Below are 15,536 nucleotides of genomic sequence, written 5' to 3'. Positions count from 1 at the left end.
AAAGAGTCAGACAAAACTTAGCAACTGAGAACCCACTCATGTATACTTGGAGTTTACAAAAAAAGTTGAATATCCAAAACTTAAAAAATATGAACATTTAAGAGCTTAGAATGGTGGTCAAGATTCCCCGTCTTACTGACACAGACATGCCCAGTGAGGATGCAAGGTGAAGGAAATGGTTCAGAAGAAGCTCCCTATGGCATTAGGAATGAGAAGACCTGCTGCTATCAGCTTCGGATTTCTGTTTGCTTTCTCAAGTTCAATTAAAAAAGCACGGACCAATGACAACTATGATATGGATCTACTCTGCTTTACAAGTTTGATGCCAAAATGCTTTACACAGGCCACCTAACAGATGGTAATGTATTTCAGCCATTACCAGAGAGAGTAGGATTCAAACCAGTGACCCCGAGGTGAGAGGTTGTACATCCAATTACGAATTCCCACTTTCCTTAACTGTTAAGATGCCTAAAGCAATATATTTTATTTACATCAAGATGCATTGTATAAACTATATTTGATAAAAAAGATGACTTCACGTTCTCAACTTAAATCAAAGAATGCTTACTTAAGTATTTTTTTAATTGAATCACACTTTAATGCCATCGTATAATCTTTCGGTTAACAGTGCTCATTTTGATTATTCTAACGAAGGGAAACATGGAAATTAATACTTAAGTTGTAGAGCTTATGTCATCTATAAAAATACACACTAGAAAATACAAAAGAGATACCTGGGACATCTGTGAAGGTTTCTCCAAGGACAGATACGTGGAAATTGAGTCCTAAGTCCTTAAGATGCATCAATATCTTAAAAAAACTCTCCGGATCTTTATCATGCTCCCTGGAAATAAAAACACAAAATATCACTTGTGATATCTTAGGGCATGTATTAGGAAAAGTGTTTTCACTTCTCATAGGCTTAATTCCTCTCCCGGTCTACTGTTAGGGGAACCTCTGGCATCAGAGCAGAGATCTTCCCCCACCCTTATGTAGCATTATCATTGTGTGTGTTCATGAATCTAACTTTGCCAGGCTCCTCTGTCCATGGGGCTCTCCAGCCAAGAATACTGGTGTGGGTAGCCAACTTCTTCTCCAGGGGATCTACCCAATCCAGGGATTGAACCTGAGTCTCTTGCATTGCAGAGAGATTCTTTACCATCTGAACCACCAGGGAACCCCTAACTTCTCTATCATGGATTGAAATTCAGTCCTATCAAAGTCTTAAGGCTCAGCAGCTTTTCATTAAGGGAGAAATTTATCATGTTTTTCACATTTTGGGGTTAGAACATAGAAAGTCTGGGCTTCCTGGGTGGCTTACCGGTAAAGAATCTGTCTGGGATGCAGGAGACACCATGGGTTCGATCCCTGGGTTGGAAAGATCCGTTGGAGGAGGGCATGGCAACCCATTCCAGTATTCTTGCCTTGGAGAATCCCATGGACAGAGGAGCCTGGCAGGCTACGGTCTATAGGGTCGCACAGAGTCGGACATGACTTAAGTGACTGAGCACGCATGCATAGAAAGTCTAGCGTATTTTCCTTTCTCCTAAAATGGTTAATTTTCCACTTAACACGGGTTTTCAACAAAAGAAAAGATCAATCTTTAAACAACAATTCTCTACTGATCATGAGAATGTACCAAAGATGCTTTTCATTTCTGTGAGTCTGAATACCTCCCTCTCACATTTACTGAGCCTCTTTGTATCCACAAGGAACACACAATTTAGGGAGTGAGATTACAGACTCTCTCACTAATCTCTCATTTTAAATAATTGAATGGAGAATTATAAATACATCAAAAGGGGATAGGCCTGAGTCTAAGTCTGCTGAGTATTAACTTAGGAGTGGAGGTTAGTCAACACATAAAAGAATAGTAATAAAGATAATTCTTTCATTTAGTAGAAGCTTTGAAAAACATGGATTATTTTTGTTTGTTTAGCTTGTCAGTCTTCTTTGTAATGACAGAATGAGAGGCTAAAGGACACTAAAATTAAAAAAAATTCACCAATTCAAAAAATCACACTAAAATGGAATGAGTTATTTTTTACATTCTAAGGTGTGAATATTTCAGTATTTCTTGCAGTTAATTACACTGTTTTAAATTATCTTATTTCAGACAGATGTGGACCAGATGTCTTCAAAATATTTGCTTTTTTATTTATAATTCAGAATTTAAACTTATTTTCTATATTACAGAGGAATAGTTATATATCAGCAATTGAATTTCTCATTTACCAACTAATTATGTAAAATAAATCTGTAAATTGATCAAACTGCTATATGAAATATGAAAATTACATCATTCAGGAAATCTCATGAAAAATGACATCTGCAACCCTAAATGTGTTAATTCACAATTCAGTCAATATTTTCAGTATCAAGAATTAAAACAAATGCATCTTCTGATTAACATTTTAAAACAGCATTTATAATCTCCTGGAATTATAAGATCTTATAGAATTAGAGTTCTGTAACAATTTATTTTAAGCTCTATATTTCTCAGTTTGATTCGCTTCAAATAACAAAGAAAGCAGTGGTAAAATGTTCATTGCTTTTTAAGATGATGGGTATTACATACATGTACTATTGGGAAGTTTTGGGGGTAATTCTCATATATTCTACTGCTATGGGCAAGAACAAAGATTTTAAACAGTTTAAAGAATACCCCATATGCTATCTTCAACCACATCGAACAAATAGTTGCCACCTAATCTGTAACATAGGTTATTTTACTCTGATTCTCTTGGAAACACTTAGATGAAAAGAATGGAAACAATGTAACATATTTTAAAGAGGGAGAAACACTACAGGGAAATCTAGCCACTCCATTCTCAAAATTTTTCATTCTGAGTTCCAAAAATTTTGGCTTTGGTTCCTTAAGAGAATATCTATTCTAAATATTTTCTGCTGCTTTTTTGTTTGTTGATTGGTTTGTTTTGTATTAAAATAAAAGTAGACGCAGTTTGGGGTTGGAAGGATGTTTAATTGGGTAGAAGCTGTAGTTCTTAAAAAATTCCAATGTGAATATTTCAAAGAAGTAGGCTCCATGAACCTATATTTTCAGTGTTTCTATACAAGATAAATGCATGACAATCCTACTGTATTCTTAAGATATTTTTTTATAGGTGGACAAAAGCTTTCATATTCAAAGTCACTTTGCATAAGAACACAAAAGAGATTTGTATAGATCCCCTCTCTTTCTGTTTAAACTATAATATATGGATGAATGTAAGGTGAGATTTTTCTTCTGCATAATTATCCCTCAGAAAAAGAGGCATTTTATCTAAAGTCCTTATAAAGTCTCTCATAATACTAGGCACTCTCTCACTTTATTTTTTGTGAAGTACAGTTTAAGGAAGCTGCCTTAAACCTAAGACACCAACTGATGAGAATTTTCAATAGTTTTAGCAGTCATTCACTTGATGGAACTGGTAAAAACAGAAGTCAAGGAATTTAATATGGAGTTATTAATTATTTGGGGAGACATGACCTAATAATTCAAAGTACTGTTGAAAACATGTATTTTAAAGATCACTAAGAAAAAGTAACAGAGTAAGTGGTTACTAGAGACCATGAGTAGTAAAGTGGGTTTTGAAGCTGGAGAAAAGATTTCCAGGGATGGCATCATACAGTCTCAGAATCTTGTACCCCAAAACCACTTAGACTAAATTCCAGATGACAGCTGGTGGAAATGGGCCAGCTGCCTGAAAAGGTGATGTCAAGAATGCATGGGAGGGGGGAGTTGAACTAAAACCGCTTCATGAACTATAAGGCTGAGAAAAAAGAAATACTTCTAAAAATACTCTTTGTGTGATATGTGTTTTACAGTATTCTTTATGTCTAAATTAGTACATTACATATATTTAAGTAGACACTTGACTATTTCATCTACGTCTTTTTCAGTCTACATAGTCAATTCAGCTGAAAAGTTTTCTCGGTTTTCTCTAGACAAACGAGAAGTTGCCTCCTATTCAGAGGATCATTAAAGACGTGAACGGATATTTCACCACAGCCATATAGCAAGGCCTGGATATATCAATGGCAGATCTCAATATATTCTGTCAAGAGAGGAACTCATTGCAGATATCCAATGAATTATCCATGGATCTTATCCTAGCATCCATGATATTAATGAACCCATTTAGTAGAATATGTGAATCTGTCTCCAATTCTTTTCTAAGAAATCTAAAGTGAAATTCTCATACTTATGATTTTAGCATAAGGCATGAAATATAGGATGGAGGATTTAAAAATAATATTTTAAGGGCCCCTTTTTGCGAATAGCTGTCAAGATTAAACACACTTTTATAATATAGTCAATTTTCTATAACCACAGTTGTAGACTATGGATTCCTAAACACTCTTCTGCTCTTATCCACTGTTGGTAGTAATATAAATTGCAACAATATTTTAGAGGGCAATTTGGTAATGTACATAATAAGCCTTGAATTGTACATAACTCTTGCCATAGTAATTCCAATTCCAATTTCAATTAGAAAAGTTACTCTCTGAAATAAAGAGGTGCATAGAAATTCAGTCAAGGTAAGTTTTTAACAGCATTGTGTATAATGGCAATGATCTGTAAACAACCTAATGGGATGATAAAAAAATATATTTTGACACATGCGTATGATACAATACCATGCAGCAATGAAAAATAATTTTGCAGAAGTATATTTTTTGACATGGAAAATACTGTTAAGTAAAACAGAGGTGATAGAGTACTAGGTGAACCATACTGAAATGTTAACAGGGTTTATGTGTAGGGGATATATTATAAATGTCTTTTTTTTTTTTACTTGTTTTCTATCATTCCTTTAATAAATCTTTTCTATATAAATCATTTTAAAGCTTTAAGGAATCACCTCTCTCTAGGATTCTGCCATACAGTTGTATTCATAAAGGTTTTTGCTTAACTCTAGCATTTTCAGTATTTATAGTGGCACATTTACTCGTTGCCTGTGACACTTCCATATTTGACAGCTGCCCATCAAGCTAACTCGATTCATCATAAAACATTCTAGAAGATGAGTCAGAGTCCAAGTCTCCCAACAATTCCCACACTCTTGACTAGGTAAGAATGAAACAGTCTGGCTGAGAACACATTCCTCCGCAGCCCAACTATGGCAGAAGAGACCAGCACAGAATATTTCAGGCTTACTGGAAGCAGCAGATATAGCAAGAACAGCTTTTATTCCCAAATATTATTCAGAACATTTGAAAAGCATAAACTGTTTCCATGTGTTTTTTCTTCCTATATCTGTTCTCTCTCTGTCGCCTTTCCCATTTAGTTTTTTCAGAGCTAAATTTCTTCTTATTCTTAACATTCATTCAGTAAATATTTATTGAGGATTGCTAAGTTCTCCATACTTGTCACTTATACTCAACTGTTACCCTTTCCTGTTTTCCCACATAACATTATACTTATTGAATGCAACCACTTTGATCTAGTTCCTTGCCTTGCCTGGCCAGAAACCTGGCTCTTTTCAGATGCCATCGCTTTCCCATATCACTCTGGATTGAGAGGTCCATGAGCAAAAGATAAATGATGCCTGCTTTGTTTACTACTAAGTACCTAGTGCCTTACTAGTGGAAGACATTCCTTGTATGCATCAATATTCAGTTCGTCTCTTCTCCTGGGCACACAGAAGACTCCATGTTCATCCCCTTGAAGTAGGAGAGGCTACAGGACTAGTTCTGACCAATGGATTGCCAACTAAGTGATGTGTGTCACTTCCAGGTAGAAATTTCTAAAAGCAGTTCTGGACAGCACTTTCTCTGTTGTAGTGATCCTTGAAAAGGTCTTCTGTCAAGACAGTTAGGATAAAAGACTGAAGTGATCTGGACTGCTACATGGAGAAGAGATGCCCAATAAAGCCATCTAAATAAACAGCAGACTTTGAGTTAGTGGGAGAATTAAACTTCTGCTGTGTTTAAGCAACTGAGATTAAGAGGTCTTTATTACTTCAGTATAAGGTGGCCTATGCTGACTAATACATTATCTATGGCATAAAATTAACTGCTCTAAAAATATCTGTTGAATGAATAAAGGTGGAGGAAAAATGATTTACATATACAGAGCTCCTGCTATGTTCAGGGTCCTACACTAGGCAAATGATCATAACCTTAAAGCCTCTCAACCAAGTGGTCATACAAATATAATTATTCCTTCATTCACGATCACACAGAAGAAATTGCATCTGCATTTGAAATCATGTCAAATTACTCTAAAGTCATATTCTTTCTTCTGTACAGTTTTTGACTTCTTCTTTTCTTTCTTCCTACGTATAATGAGAAGGAAAAGAGAGCTGGTACCTTCAGTCCATGGTTTTGTTTCCAGATCATTAAGCGATGAACAATTCTTGATAGATAACTTGAAGTTAAAACCCACTGGGTAAGATGTGGCAATAAGAATATGGGGAAGTGACATGGGATTATATGATCTCTCCAACATCATGGTTTCAAATTTCCTCACCTTTTCTTATACCCTTCATCATTGCTTCCCTGTTATGAAGTACCATGTTACTTTCAAATTCAGTGATGTGTTCCTCATTCTAAAACATAAGGCTTCTGTCTACCACCCTGCGCTACTTTGTTATGATCACTTACCTCTCTATTATCCGTCTATTATCCCTCTATTATCCGTCTATATGTCTGACAGCAATGATCAGTTTTGGTTTCCTGCCACAGGTGCTGCTTCTGGTTTTAAAATGGTGCTTTGAATAGAATTCAACAGATAGTCTTATGAGGCATCAACTTCTCAAGCTCTCCCTCCATCTGATACTATCAGTGCCTTCCCTTCTCTAACTCCACCAGCCCTTTCCACCATCATTTAGGTACAGGTGACTAGAGCCAAGAATATTCACTCTGGCTTTCTCTGAATGTTATTCATACTGCACTCTGCCCTTTACTTTCAGAGGGAGAATGAAGGGTCCATTTCAGAGAGAAGTGGCTCTGCCACTTACCAGAGATATGACTATTTATTTGTATGTTGTATAAACTCTCATAGCCTCAGTTTTTTCATCTTTAGAATGGGGTAAAAATAACATCTACATTTAAAACGTTGTTAGGGATGAAGTGCCTGGTACTTTGCAGGTACACAATAAACTCTCATTCTATTCATCTTTGGTATTTGTGGCATTTTAATATTTTAGAAATGTTAACCAATTTAGTCCATCTCCCTTCCACCCCAACATATTTGAGAAAATAAGATGGTTTATGTTCCTTACTTTGAGGAAGGTATGACCCAGGGGAAAAGCCTCCTAACCCCCCCAAAAATGGGAGAGTCTTCTTGGCTGGTCACAGAGCAAAAGCCTTTGCAGAAATGGTAAGGGCTTCAGACAGGTACAAGTATGTAAGCAATATGCCATGTGAATGGAGCATAGACCCTCCTGGTCATGTCAGTGTTCCACCTCTAGACAAGAAAAAGGGAGGACTAATGGGGCAGACTTGAGGAGAAGAGAAGCGTGAGAGTCCTCGAGCCACGCACTGCACTTCCTGGGTAAGGCAGAAGCATGACTCCAGACAGTGAATGTCTGAGAGTGTGCACACAGTCCTGGGGACTTTGTGAGAGATTACTGAGCCATGAGTGAATGTCTGAGAGTGTGCACACAGTCCTGGGGACATTTGTGAGAGATTACTGAGCCATGGAGGCATAAACTTGGAGCCAGGATTTCCTTGAATGTCATGGAAAAATCACAGAGTTACTGACAGACTGATAGAAGCAAGGGATCCCTCAACAGTGGCCTGAGAGGAATAAGGACCAGGAAAATGGAAGACAGAGAGGCTTGAAAGGCTTGAGCTTTCCATCACCATATTGAAATGGGCCACTGTACAGAAATTAAGTCACAGGAAAATAAAATTCTAATTTATGCATATCAGGGTTTCAAGCCATCTGCACATTCATATACTCATCTTTCCTTTTAAGAGCAGAGGCAGAGATGTCTACCTTTCCAAATTCAAAGTCTGTTAGAGCTCTAGATGTTCTACCTTGTATTTTCTTGAGAAATCTGTTTTCTCATGGTCAGTTTCCTTCCTAAAACCTGTGATCCTATTCCTTCCTCCACAATTTCTTCATGTGTATCTTGGGCATTTTTGAGTTATCTTTTGACCTGACACCATTTATCGACAACAATGGTTCCAATAATATACTCCTTCTAGGTGACTTTTCACAGATCCTTTCATCTTAGAATATTAGCTACATCCTCCTTTCCTACCTTCTGGGTCTTTCCTACATCTTCGCTCCCATTCTTTCATTCTCTTAGATGAAAATGCCCTCCAACAATACTAATACCCACCTGTGTCCCCCTTCATTCTCATTTCATATTTCCTCCTACATTTGATACCACTGACTTTCTTAGAAGCAATCCTTGCTTGGTTTCCAAATAGTGTATTTAGACTATAACCTAATGACCTCCTCAATGAAATCTTCCCACTCATTCCATCCAGCAGGCCACCCAGTGAAAACCAAATTGAAGGAATCATTTTTCCCAGTAGGTCTCACAACATGATTCCCTTTTAAATCTCCCCCTGCTGAAAGTTCAGACCCCCCAGGTTGTTTCTGTTGAACAATGATTCCCACTCTTCCTGGATATTGTATACACTAATTTCATTCAGCTGTCTAACTTGTCAATGACCTCTCTTTTTCTACAATTTTTGCCAGAAAGCCCATAGAAACCCATGACTCAAATAACTGGTCTGCCATGAAGTGTCTTAATTAAGATAAACTGGGTCTTTCCCACTCTTGGGATGTTACTTAGCAGCTACTGTTACACATACTTTTAAACCATTACAATGTATGTAATTACTTCTTCTCAGACCTGGGAGTTTCTATGGAACTAAGCTCTTTCCCCAACTCATTACTAAGTCCTTCTGTTTCCCTCTATAATAACGTTTCTCCTTGTCAACTGTGGTGACCTGGGCTGTAATTTGAGACTGAGTAATCATTTAGCTTTTCTTTTGGACTATAACATTTCCCTCAAGAGACATGTAGAAAATACATTCAGCACTCAGAGTGTGCATGTGTGTCTGACTCTTTACAACCCTACGGACTGTAGCCCGCCAGGCTCCTCTGTCCATGGGATTTCCAAGGCAAGAATACTGGAGTAGGTTGCCATTTCCTCCTCCAGGGGATCTTCCCAAACCAAGGATTGAACCTGTGACTCCTGGGTCTTCTGCATCACAGGCGAATTCTTTACCACTGAGTCACTGAGGAAGCGCACATTCAATTGCTTACTGGTTATTCTGAGAACTACTCCTGTAGTCTATCTCCAATAGTGAGAACTTTCTCTCGGGAGAAGGCTAGGAAATTCTTTGACATTGTTGAGAATTGTTGTGTTTCTACTTCTCAGAAAGGAAGATGCGTGATTTTTGTTTCCTACTTTACCTTGACTTCCAGGAAGCTTACAGTCAGGTTTTCCCATGTTCAATCTCAGCATCAGTCAAATGGAAATAACAGTACCAAAAAATATAATAATAGAAATTTAAAAACTCATTGGATGAGCTCAATAATAGAGAGGATATTGCAGAGAACAGAATCAGTGTTCTTGAGGTAAACAGAATTTACCCAATGTGAATAATAGAGAAAGTGGACAAAAAGAAAAAATAAGAAAGAACTGAACCGCAGGGAGTTGTAGGACAGGAACAATTTCTTACAACTGTATGTGAATCTATAATTATTTCAGTATGAATTTCAATGATAAAAATGCATGTCCATTGCATTAAATTAAAAATAATTCAGAAATATATGATGTATGCACTGAAAGCCCCTATTTTCTGATTCTCCTGATTCTACTCCTCAAATATAAACGCTATCAATAACTGGTGAGTAGGCTTCCTGACCAATTTCTATGCATATGCACAATTATACATTTGTGTGAGTGCATTTTTATATATGATTTAGTTTATAAACATGAGATTACTATCATTCTGCACTTTCCATCTTCACTAAACACATCACAGATATCTACATACATGAGTGCATAAAGGTATCTCATTTAATAATGTTTCTCTAATATTTCACAATTTAAAGTAAATTCTCCTACTAATGGACATTTACGTTAATTCTAATTCAATGATATTTCAAACCACACATCTGGTTCTTTCTATAAAATTCAAATTTCTCTTTTGTGGAATCCTATTTCTTCTTCTTTTTCCTGCTACCCTGCAAATGTAGCCATCTCAAATCTCTAAGGATGATCTATTTCCCCTTTCCTACAATGTTTACTATGGTACTTTCAAAGTTTCTCCTACTCACTCTAGTATTTTGTAAGTTCCCTGAGGACAGAGCTCACCCTCTGTTTACCCTGTATTCCTCATGTGCAGAACTGGGCCTGGCATATAGTTTAAAAAGTTATTATTCTGAGTTGACTATAAATCTAGTTCACCTCTCATGAATCTAATAATTTTATTGCCACCAACTATAACTTACCTTTTAAATTATTTATATAATGAGGTGACTACACAAGAGTCTTCACTTGGCTCTTCCAAAGACAGCTCGTCTCTAATACTTAAAAATTAAACTGCTGCCTTGTCAAATACAGATCATCCGCCCAATGTTCTAGGACTCAAGCCTGATTCATTTCTGAACACAGAGAAGCTGCTTCCCAGCAGTCCTGATAAGCAACCCATAACCAATCTTGCCATTCTTCCCATACAGATAATTTAAGATTTGCTTGATAATCCATTTTTATAGTACAATGTTATCACCTCATCCTTGACAATACCAGTGAATTTCAGACTCTCCTTCTGCCAACTCAGCCTCCAGAATAATTCTTACGTTATCTTCTATATAACTTGCCTTTTATATCTCTTTTCTGAAGTGTGTCCTAAAAACCAGTACATTGAAATTAAGCCCCTCTATCCAACATTCAAATATTTCAATCAACTCATTCCCTCAAATGAATGTTGATACTCATATTCATTCCCAACCTCTTCTTTTCTCTCTGCTGTTTTCCATCCACAGCTCTTGTGCCTACAATCCTGAGTCTGGAATATATCTCTGCTCCTCTCTGCCACTCCTTGCCCACTGTCTCCTTTACTGACTTTGACTTTATTGCTACTGGTAGTCATTCATCCCTGTGAAATCCTATCTCCCTCCGAATCACTGTAAGAACATTCATAAACTACTGATGATTTCATGAATGTGCTCGTTTACATTATCTCATATTTAATTGTATGTTGTCCTCTTATAATTAGTCTGAAATCTCAACCACAACAGTGAAATCCTTTGACTTTAGAAGTTGGTGGGCACTCTAAATACATCTTTGGAGTGAGTGAATGATAGCTTCGTCATGGCTGAATAGAGACAGTTACATTTTTTAAATTACAATAGGATAGGTCTATGAAATGACATGAAGGATCATATATATTTTTTTTAAATGGAGGATTAAACATGGCCTGGATTATTAGATGCCTTTCATCCAAATGAATTTCAATTCTTAATAATAGGTTTTCATATTCCATTGTGGACATTTTGTCACATCTAGAAATGACAAGGTCTTCAATCATCTGGCAAAGGATCTTAATTTGAAGAGAAAAATCTACTCCAAAACTTATTTCTGATTTAAAAAATGTTAAAGTAGAAATGGGTAGAGTGACTCATAAAAAATTTCTCCAATGGGAAGAAAAATGCTAAAATTCTGTTCATTTTATATATTTTGTCTTATTTCTAGACTCAAATGAGACTGCTGTGTTTTTTTGGCTGACACAGAGATCTCCTAGAAGAGACATCTCCCTTACTCAGCAGCAACTGTGAAGCATACCAGATTGTCATGGCAATGACTGTGGAAAAGGAGGAACACAATATGGGATGTCTGTTCTATAAAGACCTGCTCAAAATGACGTGTTCTTGTTGCTGCATATGTTGCATTTTTTCATCTCATAAACAGTATTAATTATGTATCTCCTCTCTTCTACATTCTCATAAATGAAGTAAATCTGTATTATTCTACTTAGTCACATAGCATAAAAGAAAAAAGTTCAGCCCCAAATTTCACTACCCACTCTTTTGTTGCTTATTATTTAAAGGTATTAAGAACTACTCATATTAGGTGCCAAAGTAGACTAATAATTTATATGGAAAAGAATAAAAGACTCTGAATATGGTAATAGCATCACAGGCTCAAAATTAACTACATTGCTCAAGAAACGACTCACCAGAATGAGAAGCCTCGTGAACCAAAGTCTTAGTTAGTTAAGTCTACTGATTGCTAGTAGGTATCAGAACAACTTATTTCTGGTCAAGAATGGATAACAAAGTCAAGTATGTTAGTGTATTTGGTGAGAGATCCTTCTGATTAAATAGTCTGCTTTAGTGGTGCATGTAGAGCTGAAAGAAGAAAAAAAGATGCTTATTGGAAGCTAATAATAATCGATCTATGACTATATTCCTAATGGTGTGCTTTATCAGAATAAGTGAAGTAAAATAGTTTACATAGATGATAGAACCTAGTGAAATAGTTAAAAAATCTTAGTTCTGATATTTAGTAGCAGTAATCCAGGGCAAATTACCAAACCCATATGAGATTTAATTTCTTCATCTGTAACAATCTGGCTAATAACACTCAGTTCAAAGGGCTGTTGAGAGGATTAACTTAGATGATGTATACAGAACAATTTTCAGTGCCTGGGAAACAGAGAATACACAATAAGTGATGGCTGCAGTTATAACTACTGTTATAATAATTATAATCATCATTGTTTTCATCTTAATTTATAGAACTGGGAAATTAAGAATAGTCCAGTGAGTTTGATAGCCACTATAGTTGGACAAAAAATAAAGTTTGCGATCCTTTACTATCAGTTATTTCTAGTACAAGTGGAATGTGTCATTGTCAAACTTTTCAAGTTTACCTTGATAATTACACACAGAGGCATCTAAAGTGTCAAATACATTACATGTGCAAATAATATCATGAGCACTCAATTATGAAGTCACTCAGTAGTGTCCGACTCTTAGCGACCCCATGGACTGCAGCCTACCAGGCTCCTCCATCCATGGGATTTTCCAGGCAAGAGTACTGGAGTGGGTTGCCATTGCCTTCTCCTATCATCTACAACACAGAGTTATTAATACAAATATGATTAAAAGTAAAGTTTGTGTATAAAGGCACACATGTCCTTAACTGAATTTGTCTTCTCAAGACATTATCCTTAATTCTGTCAAATGCCACCATTAATCTTGTCACAAACCCACAATTAGCTCAGACACCCTCACAACAATATATTAATCTTGAACCAACACTATATTACCACCCAAGTATATATCTCTTTTCTTGATATGGTTTAGATGCTCATCATTCCTTCCTAGAACTACTGTAACATTATATCAAATCACTTTCCTAAATAATTACAACAGAAACTGGGTGAGTCAATGGTCATTCACCCCCTTCTTCATTTGTTTGTTATCCAAAGGCAACAAGGAGAAGTGGAAATACAGTGCAAATGTAATCTCCTACAACAAGACATAAACCCTCCTGAACCACACAATAGATGGAAAAGCAGCTCAGAATAATGAAGATCAAACAGGTGGACAGGTGGAAGTGGGATGGAGGAAACCCCCTGCTTCTTAGGGAGAGCTGGCAGAAGGCACTTCTCCCAGGGAAGAGTGTGCCATGTACGCAAGACCAAAATCCCTCCTTAGCAAAACCTCAACAGGGCTTGGGGGTTGCTGGTGCTAGAAACTTCCCTATGCCTGGGTCCGTCTTGAGAAACAGAGAATGAAGTCTAAGAAAGAGATCAGACAGAGAAGGCATTTTTTTTGCAAGAAGTAGTCTGTCTGACAATCATCTTTTCTGGGAGGATTACAGAATGATATTGGCTGGTACATGAAATAATTTTTTTTCCTGACTACAGAATTCACTCATTTTTATGGATTTGAATGGCACCAGAAATTGAATTTCCCACAAACATCCTAAAATAAAGGTAACCTTTTAAAAAGGTAAACATTACAAAATCTGTTCCTTCTGCCTTAGACTCAAATTTTATGGAATTCATTTTTACAAAATGAAATCTATATCATACTTTCCAAACGAGAACTTACCCAAAGATGCAGTAGTATGTGTATATTCATTTATGACAATATTTTCATTTAGGAATAAGTTCACACATATTCCAAGAACTGTATGTATTTAAGATCAAAATTAAAGAATTAATTTTTCATTTATTTTGCAAAGAGTTTCTTTGATATTTATTCCAATTTGACTTAATATTATTATACTTTTAATACTTTTCAGTTATTTAAACTTAAAAGTTAACATATATGTTAGTATATTTCAGACGAGAAATATTAAAATGATGAACAATTTTAACCATTCAAGTCACAGAAAGAAGCTACTGGTTTTATATCTTTGATGCATTTGTAGGACAGATATGTAATAAATGTCTCTTATTGAGAGTTTTCATCTGTAATCAGGCTTGTAATACAAAACCCACAAAAGAAAGTTTATAAAGGGATCTTTTCTTTACTTGATTATCAATTATCTTTAGGATGATGCCAAGAGGACCAGCTTTACATTCAAGATGATACATAACAAAATGTTGTTGGTTCTGTGCATGCTAAGTCAGTTCAGTCTTATCTGACTCTGTATGACCCTACAGGGTTCATTTAATTAGAATTTTTTTTACAGGGTATTAGACTATAACAATTCAGAACAACAAAAAAAATCACTCATCTAGTATAAGTTTTTGGCCCTAGGAGAAGAATATCCTTGTTTGAAGTTAGGAATTCATTCGATGAAGAAGAACTATGAACGTGTGTGTGTGAGACAGAAGGAAAAGCACGGGGATGCAAGGATGACTGAGGAGGATGAGAGACCCAACCCTGAAGCAGTCTAAATTCTAGTCAAGAAGAGAAGCTGTTCTCTCTGTCCTGCGATTTGAGAGATAAGAAGGAAAGTCCATTGTCCACAAAGCTCATCTGTGACTCTTTCTGTCTGAAGTTCCCTAGGCCCGGAGCTTTGGTATATCTAGGTATGCTTAGTCACTCAGTTGTGTCCAACGCTTTGACCCACCTGGCCCCTCTGTTCATGAGATTTTTCAGACAACAATACTGGAGTGGGTTGCCATTTCCTCCTCCACGGGATCTTCCCAACCCAGGGATTGAACCCAAGTCTCTTGTGTCTCCTGCATTGCGGGTGGATTCTTCACCTGCTGAGCCACTGGGGAGGCTCATATCTTGCTAGTTTTAACAAAGTACTCTGTTTGCAGAAGGTTGGTCCTAAATATTATTTGATGACTGGATGGTTCGATGAATGAGTGAATTTCCTTTTTGTGTTTCATTTTAGCAAAGCAGGTAAACAAGCAACTTCTTTAAAATGTAAATATTCTGGAGGAGATAAGACATTAAGATATTAGCAAGAATGTACACGTTGGTGTGATTTAATTTAAAGTTATATGTATGTATATGTATTCTTTGGGGATTAATATATTGAATTAGATTACTAAGCATGTAAATTTGATGATTAAAGTAGGAAGGTCAAGAATATGAGATTTTGAAATGTGACGAATGCACAAGGAAGGCTAGAATTGTGTGGAAT

At 36.4% G+C, this 15,536-nt stretch overlaps 1 protein-coding gene across 7 annotated transcripts in view; it reads right to left on the bottom strand.

Moving 5' to 3' along the window:
* The window catches only part of GTDC1 (glycosyltransferase like domain containing 1), a 449,516-nt gene that overhangs the window by 67,657 nt on the left and 366,323 nt on the right, over nt 1-15,536 (bottom strand). For all 7 annotated transcript variants that reach the window (XR_006339543.1, XR_006339544.1, XM_043894880.1 and 4 more), the window contains one exon: nt 735-844. Coding sequence is in view for 5 of the 7 variants with exons in the window: in XM_043894880.1 (XP_043750815.1) it covers nt 735-844 (110 nt within the window). In the remaining 2 variants the exon portion in view is untranslated. The remainder of the gene's footprint in view (nt 1-734; nt 845-15,536) is intronic.

The sequence above is a fragment of the Cervus elaphus genome, chromosome 33, assembly GCF_910594005.1.
Source record: "Cervus elaphus chromosome 33, mCerEla1.1, whole genome shotgun sequence".
Classification (NCBI taxonomy): Eukaryota; Metazoa; Chordata; class Mammalia; order Artiodactyla; family Cervidae; genus Cervus; species Cervus elaphus.
The sequence above is the reverse complement of the archived record's forward strand: the minus strand, read 5'-3'. Positions and strand labels throughout refer to the sequence as shown.